This window comes from Cydia fagiglandana, chromosome 5, assembly GCF_963556715.1.
Source record: "Cydia fagiglandana chromosome 5, ilCydFagi1.1, whole genome shotgun sequence".
Lineage (NCBI taxonomy): Eukaryota > Metazoa > Arthropoda > Insecta > Lepidoptera > Tortricidae > Cydia > Cydia fagiglandana.
The window spans coordinates 15335787-15357336 of record NC_085936.1 but is presented as its reverse complement, the minus strand read 5'-3'; the positions used below and the strand labels follow the sequence as shown (position 1 = coordinate 15357336).

The window sequence follows — 21550 nt, the reverse complement described above, 5'->3', positions numbered from 1 at the left end:
AGATGATGTGAGCGAGATGCACTGCACAGCGAGTAAATACTAAATAGGTAAAAATAATGACTGTTATGATTGATAAATCCGCTATAATGAAATACCACTTCTGCTATGTGATAATCTGATAATATTTGATTAAATATCAGCGCAAGCGCAACACAATGTGTGCACATTGAATAAATGTAGTATTTTAAATACGCCGTTAGTGCCGAAGTTTCTATATATTCAAGCGGCGCAGAGTATCAGAAGCTCTAAATATGCAAATTATATTACTTTGACGTTGGCTCGCGCGATTATTTAAAATGTTTATACTTGCTAATAATTCTAATAAATGTTTATTTAGTCGCTGTAAAGTGCTTGCAAAACGGTTGAATAGCTGCTATGCTAGTGCAGTGGTGCTTGATTTTAAATTCAATTTGAACGCGTTGAATAATATCTTCTTTAGCGGAAATACTAAAATATGCTGGTCATTTTATTACTTAGGGCTGATTTAGACGGCGCGAGAACACGCATGCGATTTTAGTCAGATTGCGGACTGTTGGTTACGTCCATTTCAACCGACCGATCAAAACCCGCAATGTAATGAAACGCGCATTGCGAGTTCTCGCATCGTCTAAATGAGCTCTTACTCAAGGAAAATGTTATTATAATTGAATAATTATAAAAAAGTTAATAATGTTTTAAAGAACATCCTTACAGAAATAGGAAAATATTTATGAGTTATAGTGACTTCAAGATGAACAAAAGCTAAAAAAGGGGATCTAAGTATATAAGTACATAAATGTTCATCAAAACTATTTCGCCATTGATAAAAAAATTCGACGTAAGCTCCCAAAGTTTTCCTCCGCTATATTAGAATGGAAAGTTAGCAACAGGTCGTATATTATTGTAACGGTGCGTGTAACGAAGCGTTACACTATCGACCTTCATACTATTTCTGGCACCATACAAATTCTAAATTCCTTTTTGAAATTCAAATCCTATTCCAAATTCCATTCAATGATTTTTATTTTCAGTTCGATCACATACTCTGATCGATAAACATCATTTAATCTAACAGACTGTACTTCCCAAGTTTCTAAACACGACCGTTTAAGTGTGATTTTTATTAGTAAACGTAATAATTCATAAGTGCGTGCAGTTCAGTATAGTGCTCGTTTTGTGGCCCTGCACACCTTCCAGATATATATCTACATCATCACCAAGGCACATATTGTAAGTTATTTGATTTCTAACCTTCTGAATTACGAAAGTATTTTTATACACACCTATCTGTTAACACGTAACCTGTATTGTTACAGGTGCCTTTTTATATAATTAATAAATACCCATCATCGCCCTGGTTCCCGACTTTGATTACCTTCCATCATCCTGGTGAGGCTCCCATCTGCCCCCTCACACTGGCGCCATCAACGTGATCAAACCCACCCGCCCTACGACGCAGAGCAGCCCTTCTCTTCGTGCCTCCTCCGCTACGCTCGTGCTCCTACTCCACGCCGACGCCTGCTACTTTTTGAAGACATATTTTTTTTTTATCAATTTTATATATCTTGTAATAGTTAGCATAAGATTTTTTTCAAAATTCTAAAAGGTTATAGTCGACCCAACTCAAATTTTCGCAATATCTCTTGGCCTAACATCATTTTATTTAATTTTCTATTTTACAACCAACCTTTTATCTAATCCTCAACCGTTTAACCAAAATTCCCCCCTTAAATAACCAATTACATATACATCTATCATCATTCATCATCTTATACCAATTTATCTATATCTATTTTCTAATCCCTATTATGCCAGCGTCCTACGCTTTTTGTCGCGCCACATAACAAAACTCTTAACATAGTGATTACACAAAACATCTATCACATACAATTACACAATCCAAGATTTCCACTGAAATCTCACAAATTGGTTTCAATCCTAAGTGTTTTTAAAACTCCTTGGAGTCACTGAAGTGCGAACCTGACTTACGGCAGTACTGTTGGAGATAATCCGATAGCTTATCCTTCACCCGATTAAATAAATATACACAACTAAGCCTAATATCAATAAACTTCTCCTTTCGATTCAATAAAAAATAAAATTTAATAACTACATATTTTATTTATATTGATAACATCAATTATTCTCTTCGTAATAGGTATCCACTTTAATAAACAATGAATCCAGCACTATTAAATAAACCTGAACTCATCTATGAGCTCAAACTCAGGAACATTCAGTTCCCAGCCACCGCGCAGGCTGATGATTTAAGACAGCTCCTCACTCCAAATTTATTCGCGGACCCGTGTTCGAATCTCTCCAGCCCATATGATCTTGAACAGGATATCACCGAAATTAGCAGATGCCTCACAATAGTTTCTTCTCAGCTACAGCTTGCGACCACCAACCAAGCGAAGCACGATAGAATAGCGGTTTTCTTATTTCATTTATATAACAGAATAGAACGTCTCTCTATTACCACTGAATTATCTCCAGAAATTATTGACAACTATTCGAAAATATGCGAATTATTGTCAAAATGTCAAACAAAATTTAACATGTCACAACCGTCAACAACAACGTCAACTTACGCGTCAGCAACCTCTTTGATAGATGATTCCACAAATTTAGACCTACTTGCTCGAAAATTAACCAACCTCTCTGAAGCAAAACCAAGCGATTTTAAAAAATTCAACTATAAAGGCGATAGTTGCCCTTATGATTTTATTCGAAACATCGAAGAGTTTGCAATTGCGCGTAACATTGACGACAAACGCTTACACAAATATATATACGATTTTTTATCAGGCACTCCTTTAGATTGGTATAGGTCAAAGAAAACAACCCTTACAGATTGGAAATCATTTAAAACCCACTTCTTAAAAGATTTCGAATTGCATGACCATGACCACAACTTACTACAAAATATACATTCCCGTAAACAAAAACAACATGAACGAATAATAATGTATTTTTCAGCCATGGAAGCCCTCTTTTCCAAATTACATGAACCCCTTTCTGAAAAACAAAAAATAGATATCCTCCGTAGAAACATGAGCCCTTATTACAGTTCCAGATTAGTTCCTACAGATGTTACGTCTATAGACACATTATTCCAATCGTGCAAATGGTACGAAAGCTGTAATACTACCTCTACTTATAGCTCTAGCAACTATACCAACATTCAACAAGATTCTAACCATACCCCCCCTTCCCAACCGTATATACCACCATTCCCATTTAATAAACCGGTCCATACTGTAACAGCACCACCTTCTACGTTACGTTACTCCTGTCCGCGTTGCAGAACAAACGATCATTCTTTAGATATTTGTACAAGTAAAAATATAGTATGCTTCCGCTGTGGCAAACAAAATGTCACTTTTGCAAAATGTACAGTTTGCCATAAATTTCCAAAAAACGCATAAAGGAGAAAAGTAACTTAAATAAAACTACTGCTACAGAATGGAACCAATGGTTAGATACCATTAAATTATTTATGTCATCATACAATACTACATCAGCACTTTTCACTCAAGATCCATACGATGAACGACCTTATGTCAACATCCAGACAAATAATTTAACTTTATGTGGCCTCTTAGACAGTGGCAGTGCTTTAACTATTTTCGGAAATAATTCCCATAAAATTATCTTATCCCACAATTTTACCATAAATTACGACCATAAAGTCGTAGGCTCTGTAGCCGACGGCTACCCTATATACTCTATTGGTACAATTCAACTACCAATTTCGTACAAAAATATTGTGGCTATTATTACCGCTCATGTTATCCCTACTATAAAGCAACCCTTGATTCTAGGCACAAATTTTTGGAGAAAATTCAATATAGCTCCCCACATATTACCTGACATAACGTCATATTCTGATAAACATATAGATACCCTAGTTATTTCCACCTGCGACCAACACATCACTAATTATGACAACCTTTCTGAAACTCAACAGTTAATTTCAGATACTATTATTGAAAAATTTAAAAATATTTCAACAGAAACCAAACCCTTAGGACGAACCCACCTCATTGAACATCACATAGATACCGGTGACCATCCACCAATCAAACAGCGATGCTATAGGCTTTCTCCGGAGAAACAAAAAGCTTTATGCAAAGAAGTTGATGAAATGCTAAAGCTTAATGTTATCGAACCCTGTGAAAGCCCATGGCTAAACCCTGTCATAATAACTCCTAAAAAAGATGGAACGTGGCGTTTTTGCATCGACAGCCGTAAACTAAATTCGATTACGCGCAAAGATGCCTACAAACTCCCACTCATTTCTGACATTCTAGATAATCTAAAAAATGCTAAATATCTATCATCGATAGACATAGCAAAAGCATTTTGGGAAATACCCCTACGCCCTTCCGATAGACCTAAAACTAGTTTCCATGTACCCTCAAAAGGCATGTACATGTTTCGCGTAATGCCTTTTGGATTGACTAATGCCCCTGCTACACAACAACGCTTTATGGATGCGTTATTCCCTTCTGACAACCTTGATAACTCAGTATTTACCTACTTAGATGATATTATCATCATAAGTAATACTTTCGATGAACACATCACTTTACTTAATAAAGTTTACCAAAGGCTAGTACAAGCCAACATTACTATAAACTTCCCCAAGTGTTCATTTTTCAAAAAAGAACTTAAATATCTTGGTTACATAGTTAATGAACACGGCTTTCAAACAGATCCTGACAAGGTTAAGGCAATACTTAACATCCCACCTCCCACAACTCCTCGAGAAGTTAAAAAGTTCCTAGGTACAGCAAGTTGGTATAGACGCTTTATCCCCGATTTCAGCACAAAGGTTGCACCACTAACTAAACTTACCTCCACTTCCAAAAAAGCACCACCATTTAAATGGACATCACTAGAAGACAATGCCTTTAAATCCATTAAAGAAGCTCTAGTCTCTACCCCTGTTCTTGCTTGCCCAGACTTCTCAAAACCCTTCGCAGTCCACTGTGATGCATCCAGCTTCGGCATCGGTGCCATGCTGACCCAAGAATTTGATGGCGTTGAGAAACCCATTGCTTATATGAGCAAATCCCTAACTGGTCCCCAAAGAAATTACTCAATTACAGAAAGAGAACTCTTAAGTGTCTTACTAGCCCTAGAACATTGGCGTTGCTATCTTGACAACGGCTTAAAGTTCACAATCTACACAGACCATTCCGCATTACAATGGTTTCTCCATCTAGATAATCCAACCGGACGTCTAGCCCGCTGGAGTATTCGTCTATCTACATTTAACTTCGAAATTAAACATAAACGTGGTAAAGATCATCTAATCCCTGACGCTTTATCACGCTTACCTTCAGTAGACGTTATTAACTACAATAGTTCTAATACCAATGACGACTGGTATAATAATATCTACGCTAAATGCAGTTCTAACCCCAACACCACTCCAGATTACATAATACATAATAATAAATTATACCGATACTCAAAAACCCCTTCGTTACTCCAATCTGAGTATAATTGGAAAGAAGTTATCCCACTAGAGTACAGAATACCCATTATCACAGAAAATCATTCCACCCCAACTTGCGCTCATTTCGGAACATTTAAAACATACAATAAAGTTAAATTGAAATATTTTTGGCCAGGAATGTACAAAGATATTTCAAATTTTATTGCCAAATGCGAGACTTGCTTAGCTTGCAAACACCAAACCCAACTAAAACTTGGCCTAATGGGTAAACCTAAGCAATGCTCTCGACCCTTTCAATGCATTTCAATAGATTTGATCGGCCCCTTGCCTACTACACTAAAACACAACAGATTCATCTTTGTCGTTACTTGCTGTTTTTCAAAATACTGCCTCCTCTTTGCGATTAAACGTGCTACGTCATCAGTAATCGTTCATATTCTAGAAAACCTAGTTTTCCTAGTGTACGGAATCCCACAGACCATAATTCTTGACCATGGTCCTCAATTCGTTAGTCAAGAGACAACGGATTTATTCCACTCCTATCAGATCCCAAAAATACACTATTGCGCAATTAAATGCGCCCAACCAAATCCCGTGGAGAGATATAATAAAGTTGTTACCACAGCAATATCCTCATTCATACAGGATGACCACAGGAATTGGGATATCAACCTACATAAGATACAATTTGCTATTAATACTTCCGTAAATGAAACAACAAATTATACTCCTTCTTTCCTTGTATTTGGTCGCGAATTAGTCACATGTGGATCAGCATACGATAAATCTGATCTCACAGATGATATTATATTCGCGCCCAGAGACGAATACGCTGATAATCTTGGTCTTCTCCAGCCTGTCTTCTCCGAAGTACAAGCCCGTCTTTGGAGAGCGCACCAAACCAATTCTTCATCGTATAATAAACATCACCAACATTTCGAATTCAACGAAAATGACATCGTCTGGAAACGAAATTACGCAATTAGTAATTCTCCTAAACACTATTCTGCTAAACTTGCACCCAAGTTTATTAAATGTTCTATCCTAAAAAAAATATCACCCTTAGTATATGTCCTACAAGACATGTCCGGCAAAATGCTCGGACGATGGCATATTAGAGACCTTAAACCTCTCCCCAAAATTCTAAAATAAATAATATACTGTTTTTCCTTAATTAGATTCTTATTTGGCTCAAACTTAGCTACTTTTCTCCTAAGCTCCTAACTTGTAAAATATTGTATATAATGTTATACATTTATAATTATATCTCATCCCCATTATACATTTCGGACTCATTACATTTCGTACATACCTACTTAGTACGAATTTATACGTTCATTTATACTATTTAATTTATATAACGTTATATTACGTTCATATAACGTTATTCAAAGCTAACCCTACCAGAGTTAGAACAATACTTATTTATATATTTCTTCCCTTGACATAACGTTCATATTTACGTACTTAGGTACATACGTACCGTACAGTACATTTATTAATTCCATTAAGGAATTATCTTATGATATTTTGTAGTAATCCTACATTCCATACGGCATTATTTTGTTGAATAAATTTCAACAATCGTACTCTTTGTAGGTACACATTATTGTAGATATTATATTTAGATTCATTAATATTCAGCGGGTGGTTACTGATTAATAAGCCTTAATACTAATGGAGAGCGATTTAATGAGTACGTCCTCTACTTAAAGGAGTACTCTATTGAAACTTATTTTGGTTAAACAATTAACCAAAATTTTATAAGATGATGTATGAATGACCTTTGGTATGCATGTTTAAATCGCCTCTCTTGTATGATAAACATTGTATATAACATCCCCACCTTCTAAATTTATCACTCATACCCATATTCATTACATTATATTTACATTACGGAAAAATCCTTTGGCCATAAGCCCCAGGATTTTCCCTTCCAGGGCGACCCCGGTAGTGTAACGGTGCGTGTAACGAAGCGTTACACTATCGACCTTCATACTATTTCTGGCACCATACAAATTCTAAATTCCTTTTTGAAATTCAAATCCTATTCCAAATTCCATTCAATGATTTTTATTTTCAGTTCGATCACATACTCTGATCGATAAACATCATTTAATCTAACAGACTGTACTTCCCAAGTTTCTAAACACGACCGTTTAAGTGTGATTTTTATTAGTAAACGTAATAATTCATAAGTGCGTGCAGTTCAGTATAGTGCTCGTTTTGTGGCCCTGCACACCTTCCAGATATATATCTACATCATCACCAAGGCACATATTGTAAGTTATTTGATTTCTAACCTTCTGAATTACGAAAGTATTTTTATACACACCTATCTGTTAACACGTAACCTGTATTGTTACAGGTGCCTTTTTATATAATTAATAAATACCCATCATCGCCCTGGTTCCCGACTTTGATTACCTTCCATCATCCTGGTGAGGCTCCCATCTGCCCCCTCACAATTATTGTTAGTGGCGCGAGCGAGGGCGAACCATGACCTTCACCAAACCAGAGTGACGTGACTGGGCGTGTTGATATGATATATGAGTATTGACAGGATCACACAGAGGTACATAGCGTAGATACTTTAGAAATATTTTTTTTTTCTCAAAAAATATTTTATAATCTATTAAGCCATTTCCGTCATAGAAAAAAGCGGCAATATTAAAAATGTAGGCGCTAAGGGTTATTAAAATTTTCTATGGTTAAATTTGAATTTCACTCCTTTTTCTAATGAAAAAGTTGTTTGACCAACTATAATTTCTTTTTATTTCTTTTTATTTGACGACCGGTCTGGCCTAGTGGGTAGTGACCCTGCCTGCGAAGCCGATGGTCCTGGGTTCGAATCCCAGTAAGGGCATTTATTTGTATGATGATACAGATATTTGTTCCTGAGTCATGGGTGTTTTCTATGTATTTAAGTATTTGTCTATTATATATATCGTTGTCTGAGTACCCACAACACAAGCCTTCTTGAGCTTACTGTGGGACTTAGTCAATCTGTGTAAGAATGTTCTATAATATTTATTTATTTATTTATTTATTATTATTTCAAGTGGAGATACTTATTGGAAAATAGGTCGTGAAGGAATGAATGAATGAATATCTTTTAAGTACACAATTTAAAATGTCATCATCATTCGATGGCCCCCGTCTCATTTATTTATGATCGGCGTAGCGAAGCAAGTCTTTTTCTTTCACACTTTTTTATCTCATCTTATTATTCCGTCTCGCACATAGTCCATTTACTTTTTTCTTGATTTCCTTTCTTTCCACATCCCTCTGCTTTCATACCTTCAATCTTTTTTTATGAAATATGTTTAATGGCTTATATGTCACATTTATATAAAGCTACATACCTTGAGGATACTTGTTTAATTAATTTAGTAGGTAAAGTCTTTTTGTTGCATGGGGTACGGTCTTGTTACGTGGCAAATACTGATTCTCTTTTACCTATTCCATGTCACTCAGTCCCTATTGATTCTAGTAAGTCTTTTAACAACAACTCTAGTTATTGTAACAACAGTTGCAAAGTCGCAACTGAACAAACGTTTGAGCGATACCAGATATTTTCGTTGGCTTGTTTTAATTTTAATTATATGCCCCAGGCCAATGTCGTATGAGAAATTAATTGGATACTTTTTATGCAAATTGGCTAGCTCGATACATTGTATATAATATTATTAACATATAAATGAAAATAATTTCGCATTTTATTTATGGGCGTGATAGGTGTTTTAATTTATGATAGTTGATATATGCCGTTGCCATTCATGCCATTTCATGACAGCGTCACAGATCATATAAACAGCGTAGTCGAGTTAAAGTAAAGTAACATTTAGGTTCAATTTACAGCTTAGCTTTTTGGCCAGGCCTGGCGATTCACCACCTTATTTAATAATTTCAGCTGAATTTACTTCACAGATTCCTTTAACTCAACAACGCTGCCATGAAATTAAAATATATATTGTTACCGATCACTAATGAAGCAGAGACGGCTGCAAGCGACGTCACAAACTTTTAAATTAAAGGAAAATTGAACTCAAATGGAGTTGAAATCAGCCCGAAGCGGTATTTTTCTTTACCCTGTAATTTAAAAAAATGTGATGTTAAAATTTATTTACAGGCACTTTTACCTACTAAGGGGCCCACTGATTACCAGTCCGCTGGACGATATCGGCCTGTCAGTTAAAAGCAAAATTTGACAGCTCCGAACAACCGACAGGCCGTTATCGTCCGGCGAACTGGTAATCTGTGGGCCCCTATCTGATCTGATACCTTACTCTTATATTTTATTCGTGACCGTTTAAAAATTTAAGAACGCCACTAATATGTTATCATTGTCATAATAATTATTTCAATTGTTGTAGATGAATATAACGAAGGGTCGATAAAAATGTTAATAGTATAAATTATTTTGTTACAGGATGTGCCTGTGGAGGAATTAGAAAAGCTAAAGGCTGGTGAGTTTATCTCTCTGTATATAATATCTAGTGAATAGTTTATAAGCGGTGAAATGTTTACTTGAAGTAATTTGTTATGTGGGCGTTTATTTACTTTTTTAAATGACATCATTATATCACACTTGTTACTGAGTTTATTTCAATATTTATACTGTAATATAAACTAACATTCTCAATTAATTTAGCCAATAAACCAATTAAAACCCGCATTTAAAAATTAATTCGTTTTAAATATAATTTGGGACATTCATTCGCGTATACAAACAAACGCACAACTCCACAAATTGAAAAATCTTATAAATAAAAACATGATTTTAACTTAATTCTAAAACATTTATGCTTACAAACAAAAATTAAAGTAACCTGCCTTTATGAGATGTTGCTACGAGTAGGCTAGACAAAACAGAGCTGTCGTCGAAAAAATGGAAATGTATAGGCATCTGTCTATTTCTTACAAGTATTTTTCAATGAATGAAAACTTCAATGGTTAAGTATTTTCCTTATTACATCAAAAACAAAATGATAGGTCACTTGATAAGACACGACACTTTCTTTAAAAACAATATTAGAAGGCAAAAGCGAGAAGAAGAAGAGGAAAACCATGAGCATCTTATACATAACAACTAAAAGCAAAAGCAAATGTCGTGTCTTACAAGGACCTGAAGAAACTGGCCGAGGACCGCGAAAACTGGCCCATACTCCACAGAGAAGAGCCATGGGGCCCGATTCGGATTTTGAAATAGATATCCTTTAGACATCACCAAGACACGATAACCATATGTTTAAGATCTAACCTGTCAAATTTGACATTTGCGCGATTCTGGAGATACTCTTGAACGATTTCCACAGGATACTTAAAGATCCAATTGACATCTAATAGATATCTTACTCTATCTAACGTCAAAAGTGACATTGGTTGCCCAAATTGCTCTGCAAAAGAGAACTATTTGATATCTAAACTATAACGTATCTAGAATGGATCTAGTAGGTATGTGTCGTTTCTTGTGAATATCTTGAAGTTCGAATACGGCAGATGCTCTTTAATTATGATGATGATGATGATGATGATGATGATGATAACATTAATTTTTTTTGGAAACTTAATCCAGCATCCTTAAAAACCTGTTCAAATGTGCCTTTGAAATTCAAGACAAAGTCGTTTCAGCAACAGCCCGCAGTAAATATTTACAGCTTAGCTTGTTTGGTCAGGCCTGGCGATTCACCAACTTATCAATGCAGTCGGAAAACAACTTTGTGTGTAGTAATAAACAAAGAAGCAATGTTGCTGTTAAGTTTGTACAAAAGAAAAGAAAACTTGGGGTCTACTGAAACAGCCGACCAGGTAGCTATTTGGCTCAGGTAACTTTGGATAACGATTTCATTAAAAATGTAGGGTAGTTGACAAAAGTAGCATACAAAAAAGGATGGATATTGAATATAATACAGGGTGTCCCAGAATTCGACGTCAAGCCGTAAACGGATGATAGACTAAGTCATAATAGTTATCATAAAAATACAACAAAAAAATCCAACTCATGTTCTTTAAAAATTATGGTCTCTTTAAAAATTCACTAAAAAATCCACACCCTGTAATTATTCAAGATTACACAATAATAAAAAAATTAGAATAAATTATGGAATTTGTAGTAACAAGAGTTAAAAAACTATTACAGGGTGTGGATTTTTTAGTGAATTTTTAAAGTGACCATAATTTTTAAAGAACATGAGTTGGATTTTTTTTTTGTATTTTTATGATAAATGTTATGACTTGGTCTATCATCCGTTTACGGCTTGACGTCGATTTCTGGGACAACCTGTATAATATGAAAAGCTCTGGTTCATAAAATAGAATGCTTAATAATCAGTAAGGCGTACTTACATCGTTAAAATCTTCAGAGGTGAAATGAGAATACGAGAATTTAATGCGCCTTAGCTAAGTAAAACAGTACATAATTAAGTAGATCTCGTAAGTTTCAGTAGTCTAGATCTCACAATCTCTCTCTCTCTTAGTTTAATAATTTAGTGCGTTACCCTTGGCCTCCATTTCTCTCCTCCTATAATACAAGACATAACTTTATCCAAGCTGTCCCATTAACCATGGAGAAATAAGTAAGGATAGAGTGTTAACTATCCATACATCAGTTTTCTGACCAAAACGCGGGATATTTCGTAGTTGACATCAGATCTAGCGTCAAGTAGTGGATTTATCAGTACCGCTACCGCTACTCTCCATAACTTAAAGAGAAACTAAGCGAACAATAAAAATCTACATTCAAAAGATAATCATCAATCACACGTTCAAATCATCATGGAATTTGATCAATCACACGTTATCGACATTCCAATACATTCAAGGACTTTAATATAATCCTTTCCGTCTTTTGTCACCTTGAATAGGGTGTTTGACTGACAAGACAAATCATTTTTTGTTTTTCCCAAACAATAAGCCACAATGGAGTGTGGAACATAGATATGTCAGGCATACGATGTTCAATATAAGCACATGTATACAATACGGTAAATCTTCCCTTTGTAAATCTTCCCACTGTAGGTATTAAATAAAAATTGTGTCAAAAAATTACTGGGGTTACTTTTTTCCTATACTTTTCTAGTGCTTTATTTTGCCCCTGATTTGATTTATTTTTATCACAGTCCACATCCCTTTTGTTGACACGCTGTCTTGTATGCAGTTATACTGTTAAGGTTAGTGTCCTTTTAAAGTTTCCCAGTTGGCATAAGTTTTTAATCCTATAACCGCCCACCTACATCAAGAGCAGCATAGCGTCGAAAAAAAAATATTTAAAGCAATCTCGTTGTCTCAGGCAATTCATAATAAGTAAAACTATTGTTACGAATCCTATTAGAATTTTATTCATCGGGTAAGATTTAGATTAAAAGCATAAAATTCAATTTTTTACCTAAATCTAATCAATACTTATACCATAAGATTATAACTACTACGTGTACCTACTAAACTATAACATAGCTACTCATTCTGTATACCTATAGTATATGTAATTCTATTATTCAAAGGCTACCAAATTAATAGTATCTGCCCTTTCTTTTGTGTCGGCTTGTCAGAACATCTTTCTCTCATCTCCTCACAATCATTCTGCTATGGTACACATTCATTAAAATAATATTTATCAAAATAATTGAAGCAGATTCCAATACCGGTATTATATACAGGATAAAACTTATCTAGTGAATAAGTACTTATAGTTGAGTAGTGTTTTTGCAAAAGGACTTAAAGACCCTCCTCAGTTAAGTATGGTTTGTTTCGCTAATGCAAAACAAACTTCATTAACTCAGTTTCATTAATTATTTCGTCTTGCTCATATCTGGGGATACCTATTATCAATTAGGTGCTTCCAGAAAATTAACGATTGGTAATTATATAATATAAAGTTTTAATGTATGACTCATTTTGTACGTTGTCAGAGTGACAATCAATATGAAAGTCGCTAGAGACCTCATACTATTATCACTGTGACAAGGTACAAAGTGGATCATAAATTAAAAGTTTTGACCTTATCATGAGTACTTGTTGCTAGGCCTACATGAATAAAGTATATTTGAACTTTGAACTTTATGGACACCCTAAAGGTGACAGATGAAGTCGAATTAAGATATTAAGTTTTGAATGTTTCAAGACTAGTGTACCTAGTCTAGTTTATATCACAAAAGTCGTGTTACAAATATTTTAACATAAGGAACCGAAAAAACCATATATTGTGCACCGAATAAAGTTTCACCCCGTATAAGCGTGTAATACCCAGGCAAGTATCAATTCCCTTAATCTCGCCTATCTCCAGAGCTATCTTTACGCCCACACAGCATCTTACTTCAACTAAGCCAGAGATAAAAGCAACCAGGATAGACATTACCCATTGTGTATAATAGAGAATGGGTAATAGAGATTGAATTACGGCAACGGCAGTATTTTATTAACCTGTAATTTTATTGTGATAGTAGAGCAGTTTTACTACCGCTCTTATACTGAAGAACATAACATTATTTTGTGTGGATTATGACCATACTGGGCTTTGTAAATTATAATGTTTTATTTGCTTTTCCTTGCCATAGAGTCCCGGATTTTTGGCAGAAGCCCTTTTAGACAAATTTTTATGTTATTAATATTGTTTTATTATTATTTATTAACCAACCACAGTTTAAAGTGCTCGTTCTAAAGTTCAAAGAAGTACCTAAATTGTGTTATCAATTTGATTTAAATATGAAATACTTACATCGCGACTGCGCACAACATGTCACTAAGCAGAATGCCCGTAACATCTGTGCGTGTGCGATATTTACTTTTCCTTTAAGTTATTTGCTACGCGCACGCTAGCGTACAGATACCTTACGCCGTACGCCTTAAATTAAGCCTTAAATGATTTTTTTTTTAGGTGAACCCAGCAAGATAGAACATGCTTCGCATATTGAATATCACAGTCTCGGTGAGTAACAAACCTGTATCTACCTACTTTGACACGTTGCCGTTGTCGCGACAACGGTGCTCGATTCTGTGTCAAAATTTGATAAAATTTTTCTTGTTTTGATACAACCTTGAGTCGTATCATTAGCTAATGCGTTACGATGAATAAATGAAAAGAAATAATGATATCAATAACAGATTTATAAATCATAATGGGCCTCCCGGTCGATTTGGGACATATTGGTTATTTTATAAGTCAATTTATGTAACTATTATAAAATAAGCGTCAGGCTAACTTGAGGTTGCATTCCCTGCAATGACAAATGAATATCATAAAATTTTGTTTAAAAATAAAGTTTGGAGATTTAATCCGATCTTTGCAATTAAAGGCCCAAGCCAGAAATATCCAGTAAGTATACTCGGTGTGAGTTATTATTATATAGGTCTGTACTGCCAAGTGCTAAACTACTCGCACGTAAAGTAATTTATTTTAACGCGAAATTAATGTGTGCTCAGGCATCCATGTCGTAACGAATAGCGTTCGTAACTTTGCTTCAAGTTTTAATCTCTTCATTTAGACGAAGTTCAATGAACGTGTAGCGGAGCTTTATTACCTATGATTAATTATGTATTACCTCAGTTAAGTTAGCTACCACTACATTTTGAGCCGGTTAAGCCAAATAGAAATGTTGTGATTTTCGCAGTTTATGTATGAAAATGTACGTTTGTCGTGTGTTAACCCGTGGCGTCAAAATAGTGATCTTTTAATATTAAATGGGATGTCAAGCGATGCGTTTACGGCCCCAGCAGGCGTAATATGGATGTTTTTTTCGAAGTGATAAAATAACTGTGACTTTTTAACACCGCGGGATTGAAAATTATGTACACCGTTTTATCACGCTGTCACGTAGACAAACAACTATCCGTACAGGTCACGTAGTGTAGGCCACTTTTATAACGTTTTTGTCGACTATAGTCCTCCTTATATGAAAGACTCATCTACATAATGAAAAGCTGTACTCATTTTGTAGTGTTTAGAGCACTTTAATGGTTGCTTTAGAAATGTATGACTTAATCTACTTTGCCAAACACTAATCGACAATGTTCCACGAGTAAGACTCCGCCTCGCGCCAGGCAAATGAGCACATTCTTTAGACTTCAATAACACATAAATACCTACATAATATCTCGTTTACAATACAATCATAGGGCTCGATTCGGATTTTGAAATAGACATCTATTAGATATCTTTTAGACATCACTAAGATACGATAACGATATGTTTAAGATCTAACCTGTCAAATTTGACATTTGCGCGATTCTGGAGATATTCTTGAAAGATTTCCACAGGTTATGACTTAGAGATCCAATTCACATCTAATAGATATCTTACTCTATCTAACGTAAAAGTGACATCGGTTGCCCGAATTGCGCTGCAAAAGAGAACTAGTTGATATCTAAACTATAACGTATCTAGAATGGATCTAGTACGTGTCGTCTCTTGTGAATATCTTGAAGTTCGAATACGGCAGAATGTCCCTGATGAGTTCCTGGCATCGCCCACCTCGTGCTTCCAATTTTATATCTATCAGACAAAAACAAGTTACGCAATTTATCGGAACACTTCGAACCCTCTCTGATAATAGAGGATTGATAGTGTCACGTTATAGCGAGGTTGTTATGCTAACACTGATAATGGCTTGGCATGTGCTAGTACGCCCACGGGCTACTTTGTTAACAATGTACACATACAGTCAAGGTATTAAATATATATACGGACAAAGTGCCAGAAATATGTACCTACACTCTACTATATGAGCAATAAGGTCGTGCATACATATTTTTGGCACTTAATTTGATTAAATGTAAAGGTCAATAAGGCATAAGTACGCGTACAAGTATGATTTAAATTATGCGAGCGATGCGATTATCTATGATTATTCTTAAATTAGTTTTACTGTAAACAGTAAAACTAATTTATGGTTTGATTTACCAAAAAAGGGCACTGACGGTCACTCCTTGTGACACGCCCATTAAATGTAAGACTACCTACACTACCTAGTATTAAAACGCCTAAACTTACATAATATTAAATTCGCAGCAGTGCATCAGCTGTGTGTAACAAGCTTATTATATTTATTCCAAATGTATATTATTGTGGAAAATTCGACGAAGCACTCAACGCGCTAACAGGCCATGTGCACTGAAAAGATTAAACTTTGTTAAAAAATTGAGCCGTTTTCTTATATAAGGTCATTTATTGCCGATCACTACGTTTTTCGGGGGTGAATAAAACGGTTGTGCCGTTAGGAATTTACGGTACGTCATGTCGTTAAATGTAGTTTTATTAAGTGCAGTAAAGTCATTTCAAAACATTTGCCATTTACGTATCTATTTTATTTATTTATTTATTTATTAATCAACATCGCAACATATAATTACAATCATTTGTATTTGGCTTGTCAAAAATGAAAGATAAACATGTCTTAGAAAATTATATTGTTATCAGTTTGTTTTGTTTTGAAATTCTCTTCAAAAGGAAAGTCGTGAAGAAATAAACCATTTTATGTTTGAGTATTTTTGGATACAATAATCAATTTGCTTTCAGTGACCCGTACCGACACTTTTATGTTCACATGGCTGGCTTTCAATGATTGTACGAGTATATTTACGAAGGTTCCAGCGTCTGCCCGTGCCTTCGTCTGCATAGACTGATGATGATAACTGATCCCATCCCAAACTGTCCCATGTCCTTCCCCTCAAACTATATCTATATCAAATTCCATATAAATCGGTTCGACCGTTTACGGATCACTCACGCTTGACTGGGCCGGGGCCGGGCCGAAGCTTCCGGCGCTTCGTTTTCTATGGAAAGCATGACGTGATCAGTGATCACCGATCAGCCGCCATAGAAAATGACATGTCGGACGCTTCAGACCGGGCGCGGCCCCTAGCGAGAGATGACTCTCTCAAGAATGGCCAAGGATGACCTTTAAGCATGAACAGATAACACATAGACACATTTTCGCATTTATTAATATTAGTATGGAAGTAGGGAGTAGGGATGTCCAGGCTGAATAGGATGGTTGCGCTTGCATCGTCTGCAGTATCATGCATCACGTATTCTTGTTATCACGTGCAGCGGTTACAAATCACGTTATAAACGTTTGTAAAGGCAGTCTTTCACTTTAGTAGTAGCTAGTGGTAGGTAGTTCTAATAAATTGAAATCGTATTAACAGTATCTAATCACCCACTTGAAAAATCACCCAAAACCCTTTTGTACAATAAGACCAAAACATAAAAGTTCTATCAAAATTGTTATACGAGTATAATCCATTCAATATACTAAACATTATCGTATTTTCAGATGCAGTGAAATCCAACGGTGAATTGATCTCTCGATTGGAGCAGCACGCCTCGGCTGACGCGGCGCCAGGAGAGAAGCCCATCGTCCATGCTCAGGCGAAACTGGACGTGCCTTCCGAGGGCGTCCACCGCACGATGGTTCAAGAGGGCTCGCATGTCAGTGTGGTTGACGCGACTACGCCTGCTGGCGAGGAGGTCACTACTAAGGTGAGTAAATATACCTAGACTAATGGTTAGGAGAGATAGCTGTGTTACTAAAGATAACCAAGATCCTTCTGAATGTGTGAACCATATTGTGACGCTTGTATGTTAACGCAGTTGACACGATTCCGCCTAAGTAATCCGCCCGCAGGCGAGGATGTTACTAATTAGGTATAACACAATAGTAATGTTATTTAATTACAATCAATGCGATCAAATTAAATGACTCTGATGCAGAATTTAACATACGTGTTTTGGTATTTTGGTACTAAAAATAAGAATAGTAGTTTTAGTAATCTTCTCTCTCTAGTAAAATAGTAACTCCTAAAAATGTGTTGTTTCTCCCAGGTATTCCACGGAGCGGCTCGGCTGGTGCAGCCGGGCACGGCCACCAACAACCAGAAGGACGGCCACACTGCCATCCGGCGCGCCTTCAACGCCGACATTACCAAGGAAACTAAAAACAATGTAAGCTCCTTCTTATCAATAAAATTAAATAAAAAAAATCTATTTCGAATTTGGGTAAAGTTGAAGGCATGAGACCTCAGATTGGGGCACCTATGCAATCAAAACTGCACGAGGATTGCACTTGGCGGGGAACAGAACTCTATGGAGGAACCTGGTCTTTAACAGAAGGATATGATGTCACGATCCTCAGTATTGAGGGACCGACTGAAGAAGATGTCGAATTTAAACTGTCGTTAGGTATGTACCTAGTTAAAGTAATGTTACGGTTACCTGATCCCGCGCCCTGTATGACGTATTATACGACAGTACGCGGACCGCCGAGGTATAATGTGAACTAATTGCATGGACTCTGCGAAACATGTCGCGAGAGTGGCTAAAAATACGTGAGTTCAACGGTTTTCCAATCCTTTTATAATACCCCACTACTGTAACGTAAATATTACCAAAAAATATTGAAGGTTTCATGAGAAGTAAAAAAAATATCTATTAAGCGACATCGTAAAGACAAATTGGATTTATTAATATCCTTTACGTGTATTAACACGTCGTTGGAATTCAAGGAAAACCCACAAATTGCGTAACATTAATCAGGATTAGCCTCCCTTATGGATTAGAGCAATTATATAACTATAGGGACCTTGTTATTTGTGTCAAAGTCGCCAGGCAGAGTAGGTCAAATTGAGCGCGGCAATTTTATCGGCTGTTGAGTTCACTGAGCGTTTAACTTAAACTTGAGACAGTAACTTGACACGATTCGTTTTTAGACGAAGACCTATAAGTGGATAGAGTCGGTGCCAGAGTATACTATCATTAATTTATTACTTTTTATAGTGTTTCCCTCCAAACGCTGGTGGCCTAGCGGTAAAAGCGTGCGGCTTGCAATCTGGAGGTCGCGGGTTCAAACCCTGGCTCGTACCAATGAGTTTTTCGGATCTTATGTACGAAATATCATTTGATATTTACCAGTCGCTTATCGTTGAAGGAAAACATCGTGAGGAAACCGGACTAATCCCAATAAGGGTTTACCCTCTGGGTTGGAAGGTCAGATGGCAGTCGCTTTCGTGAAAACTAGTCTCTACGTCAAATCATGGGATTAGTTGTCACGCGGACCCCACAGGCTCCCATGAGCCGTGGCAAAATGCCGGGATAACGCGAGGAAGAAGAAGAAGAGTGTTTCCCCTTAAGTAGTCCAGGTTGCGACAAATATCCCAAGCAAGTTATTATCTCTTAACCATAGAGCAGAGCAGTAATAAAGTTTTTACAGCCACGTACGAATGGTCGACCATTGGGCCATGAATGTTTCATTTATTTATTTATTTTATTGATTAAGTGTCGATATACCTATATGTAGTCGAGATGACTACAGATTAGTTATTATAACGAATTGCATATTATCACGGCGGGAGCTGAAGACAGAATTCTAATAAACATAGTTGAACTGTTTTGTTTTTGGGTTCAAAATTAAATTACTGAATACGTCATATTAATCATGTGCCTAATCCCTATTAAGTCTAGGTATAGTCAGATCTTTATGAAATTCGGTTCATTGTTTGTCTTTGTTTTATGTTGTGATTTAGTCGGCTTCATAGATGGCCAAAGTTTCCAGAGATAATTTTCCTTTGCTTAATATAATATAGGTATCTGCGTAATTACGTGGCTTTCATAAATTTTATTGCTCATTGGATAGAAAAATTGATCAAAGTCTGAGTAACCCGTAATTGCGGTTATCTAAGTAGGCATTGCAGTTCAAATACTTCATGACATTGAGAGGGGATACGTTAGACGAGCAAATAAATGTGACCTAGCGCTCAAAGAGTTAATTGAGTTGTGCGTAGTTTTAAATTAACCTTACTTTTCAACCTTTCTGTTTGAGAAAAAAAACTGGTTTTGCTTAAATAAAAAATATGTCATATTGAGAACCTTGTAAGTAATATGAAACTCTCTAAAGTTCGTTAAACTCTTATTAAAATTTTATAGATTAATTAGGTACTCATTCCTAATAAGTTCTTTAGACTTCGGGTCTTTAGACTTTAGAATATACTTTGTCTGGAGTATGCCACTGCTGAGCTGAAATCATCCTCTTCTCCATCTACGTTATCGGATCTCTTGACCAGATTTCCACCAGCCTACGTCGAAGAAGTCGAGTTCTTCATGCTTTTCCCTTGACGTCGGACCTGATTCATTATGTATAATAGATAACCTTACTTTAGTTACCCGTTAAATGAACAATGTCGCCATATTTATCATCATTTCAGCCTATATACGTCCCACTGCTGAGCACAGGCCTCCTCTCATGCGCGAGAGGGCTTGGGCTATATAGTCCCCACGCTAGCCCAATGCGGATTGGGGACTTCACATACACCTTGTTTTTTTCTTTTATTATGAATGGGCTTACTCATGGCCACAGACTAGCCGAGGCGTAGACGTCACACACCTTTGAATTTCTTCGCAGATGTATGCAGGTTTCCTCACGATGTTTTCCTTCACCGAAAAGCTAGTGGTAAATATCAAATGATATTTCGTACATAAGTTCCGAAAAACTCATTGGTACGAGCCAGGATTTGAACCCGCGACCTCCGGATTGAAAGTCAGACGTCATATCCACTCGGCCACCACTGCTTATATTTATATTGGTCTTTATTTCTAGATTGACCATTACGCTTCGTACGCCGGCGTTCAGTATTCTCCTCTCGACATGGCAGAGTACGTGTTTTGGACGGGAGACGAGCGCGGAGTGACCGCGGCAATCGAAGAGTTCCTGCAGGAAGGAATGGTAAGTCTGAATGAAACTCTAAAAGATTCCACATGTGGTATTGAGCCTGAAAGAAATTACTCTCCAACAAAATTAGCAAAACCACAAATGTTTGCATTAGCGATTAACGGTGCGTGATTCCCGGGCTGATAACCGGCTATTTTATGCAAACATAAAGGTATGAATATATTGATAGGTATACTTAGTTGAGCTGTGAGCGTCAGCAGTGGTTGGATAAATTTTGTGTACTGGCTTTAAAGTGAAATGATTCTTTGGTTTTGAAATTCCGCAATACAGTTAGCTCGAAACATTTATAAAATTGTTTATGTCCCGAAACTGGATCAAGCGTTTCAACGGCCTCATTTTTTAAAACTTGGCTGCGTATTTTTAACTCTTAGTTATTTGGTGGATG

General features: G+C 36.3%; 1 protein-coding gene and 1 long non-coding RNA gene across 2 annotated transcripts in view; one reads left to right on the top strand and one right to left on the bottom strand.

Moving 5' to 3' along the window:
* LOC134664571 (uncharacterized) overlaps positions 1-21550 on the bottom strand; it is a 513832-nt gene that overhangs the window by 341145 nt on the left and 151137 nt on the right. The gene's annotated exons all lie outside the window — the stretch shown is intronic.
* Positions 1-21550, top strand: part of LOC134664547 (uncharacterized) — a 131238-nt gene that overhangs the window by 91420 nt on the left and 18268 nt on the right. Inside the window, exons 4-8 of the mRNA XM_063521251.1 lie at positions 9879-9915; positions 14322-14372; positions 17719-17924; positions 18267-18386; positions 21034-21159. Of these exons, the coding sequence (XP_063377321.1) occupies positions 9879-9915; positions 14322-14372; positions 17719-17924; positions 18267-18386; positions 21034-21159 (540 nt within the window). The remainder of the gene's footprint in view (positions 1-9878; positions 9916-14321; positions 14373-17718; positions 17925-18266; positions 18387-21033; positions 21160-21550) is intronic.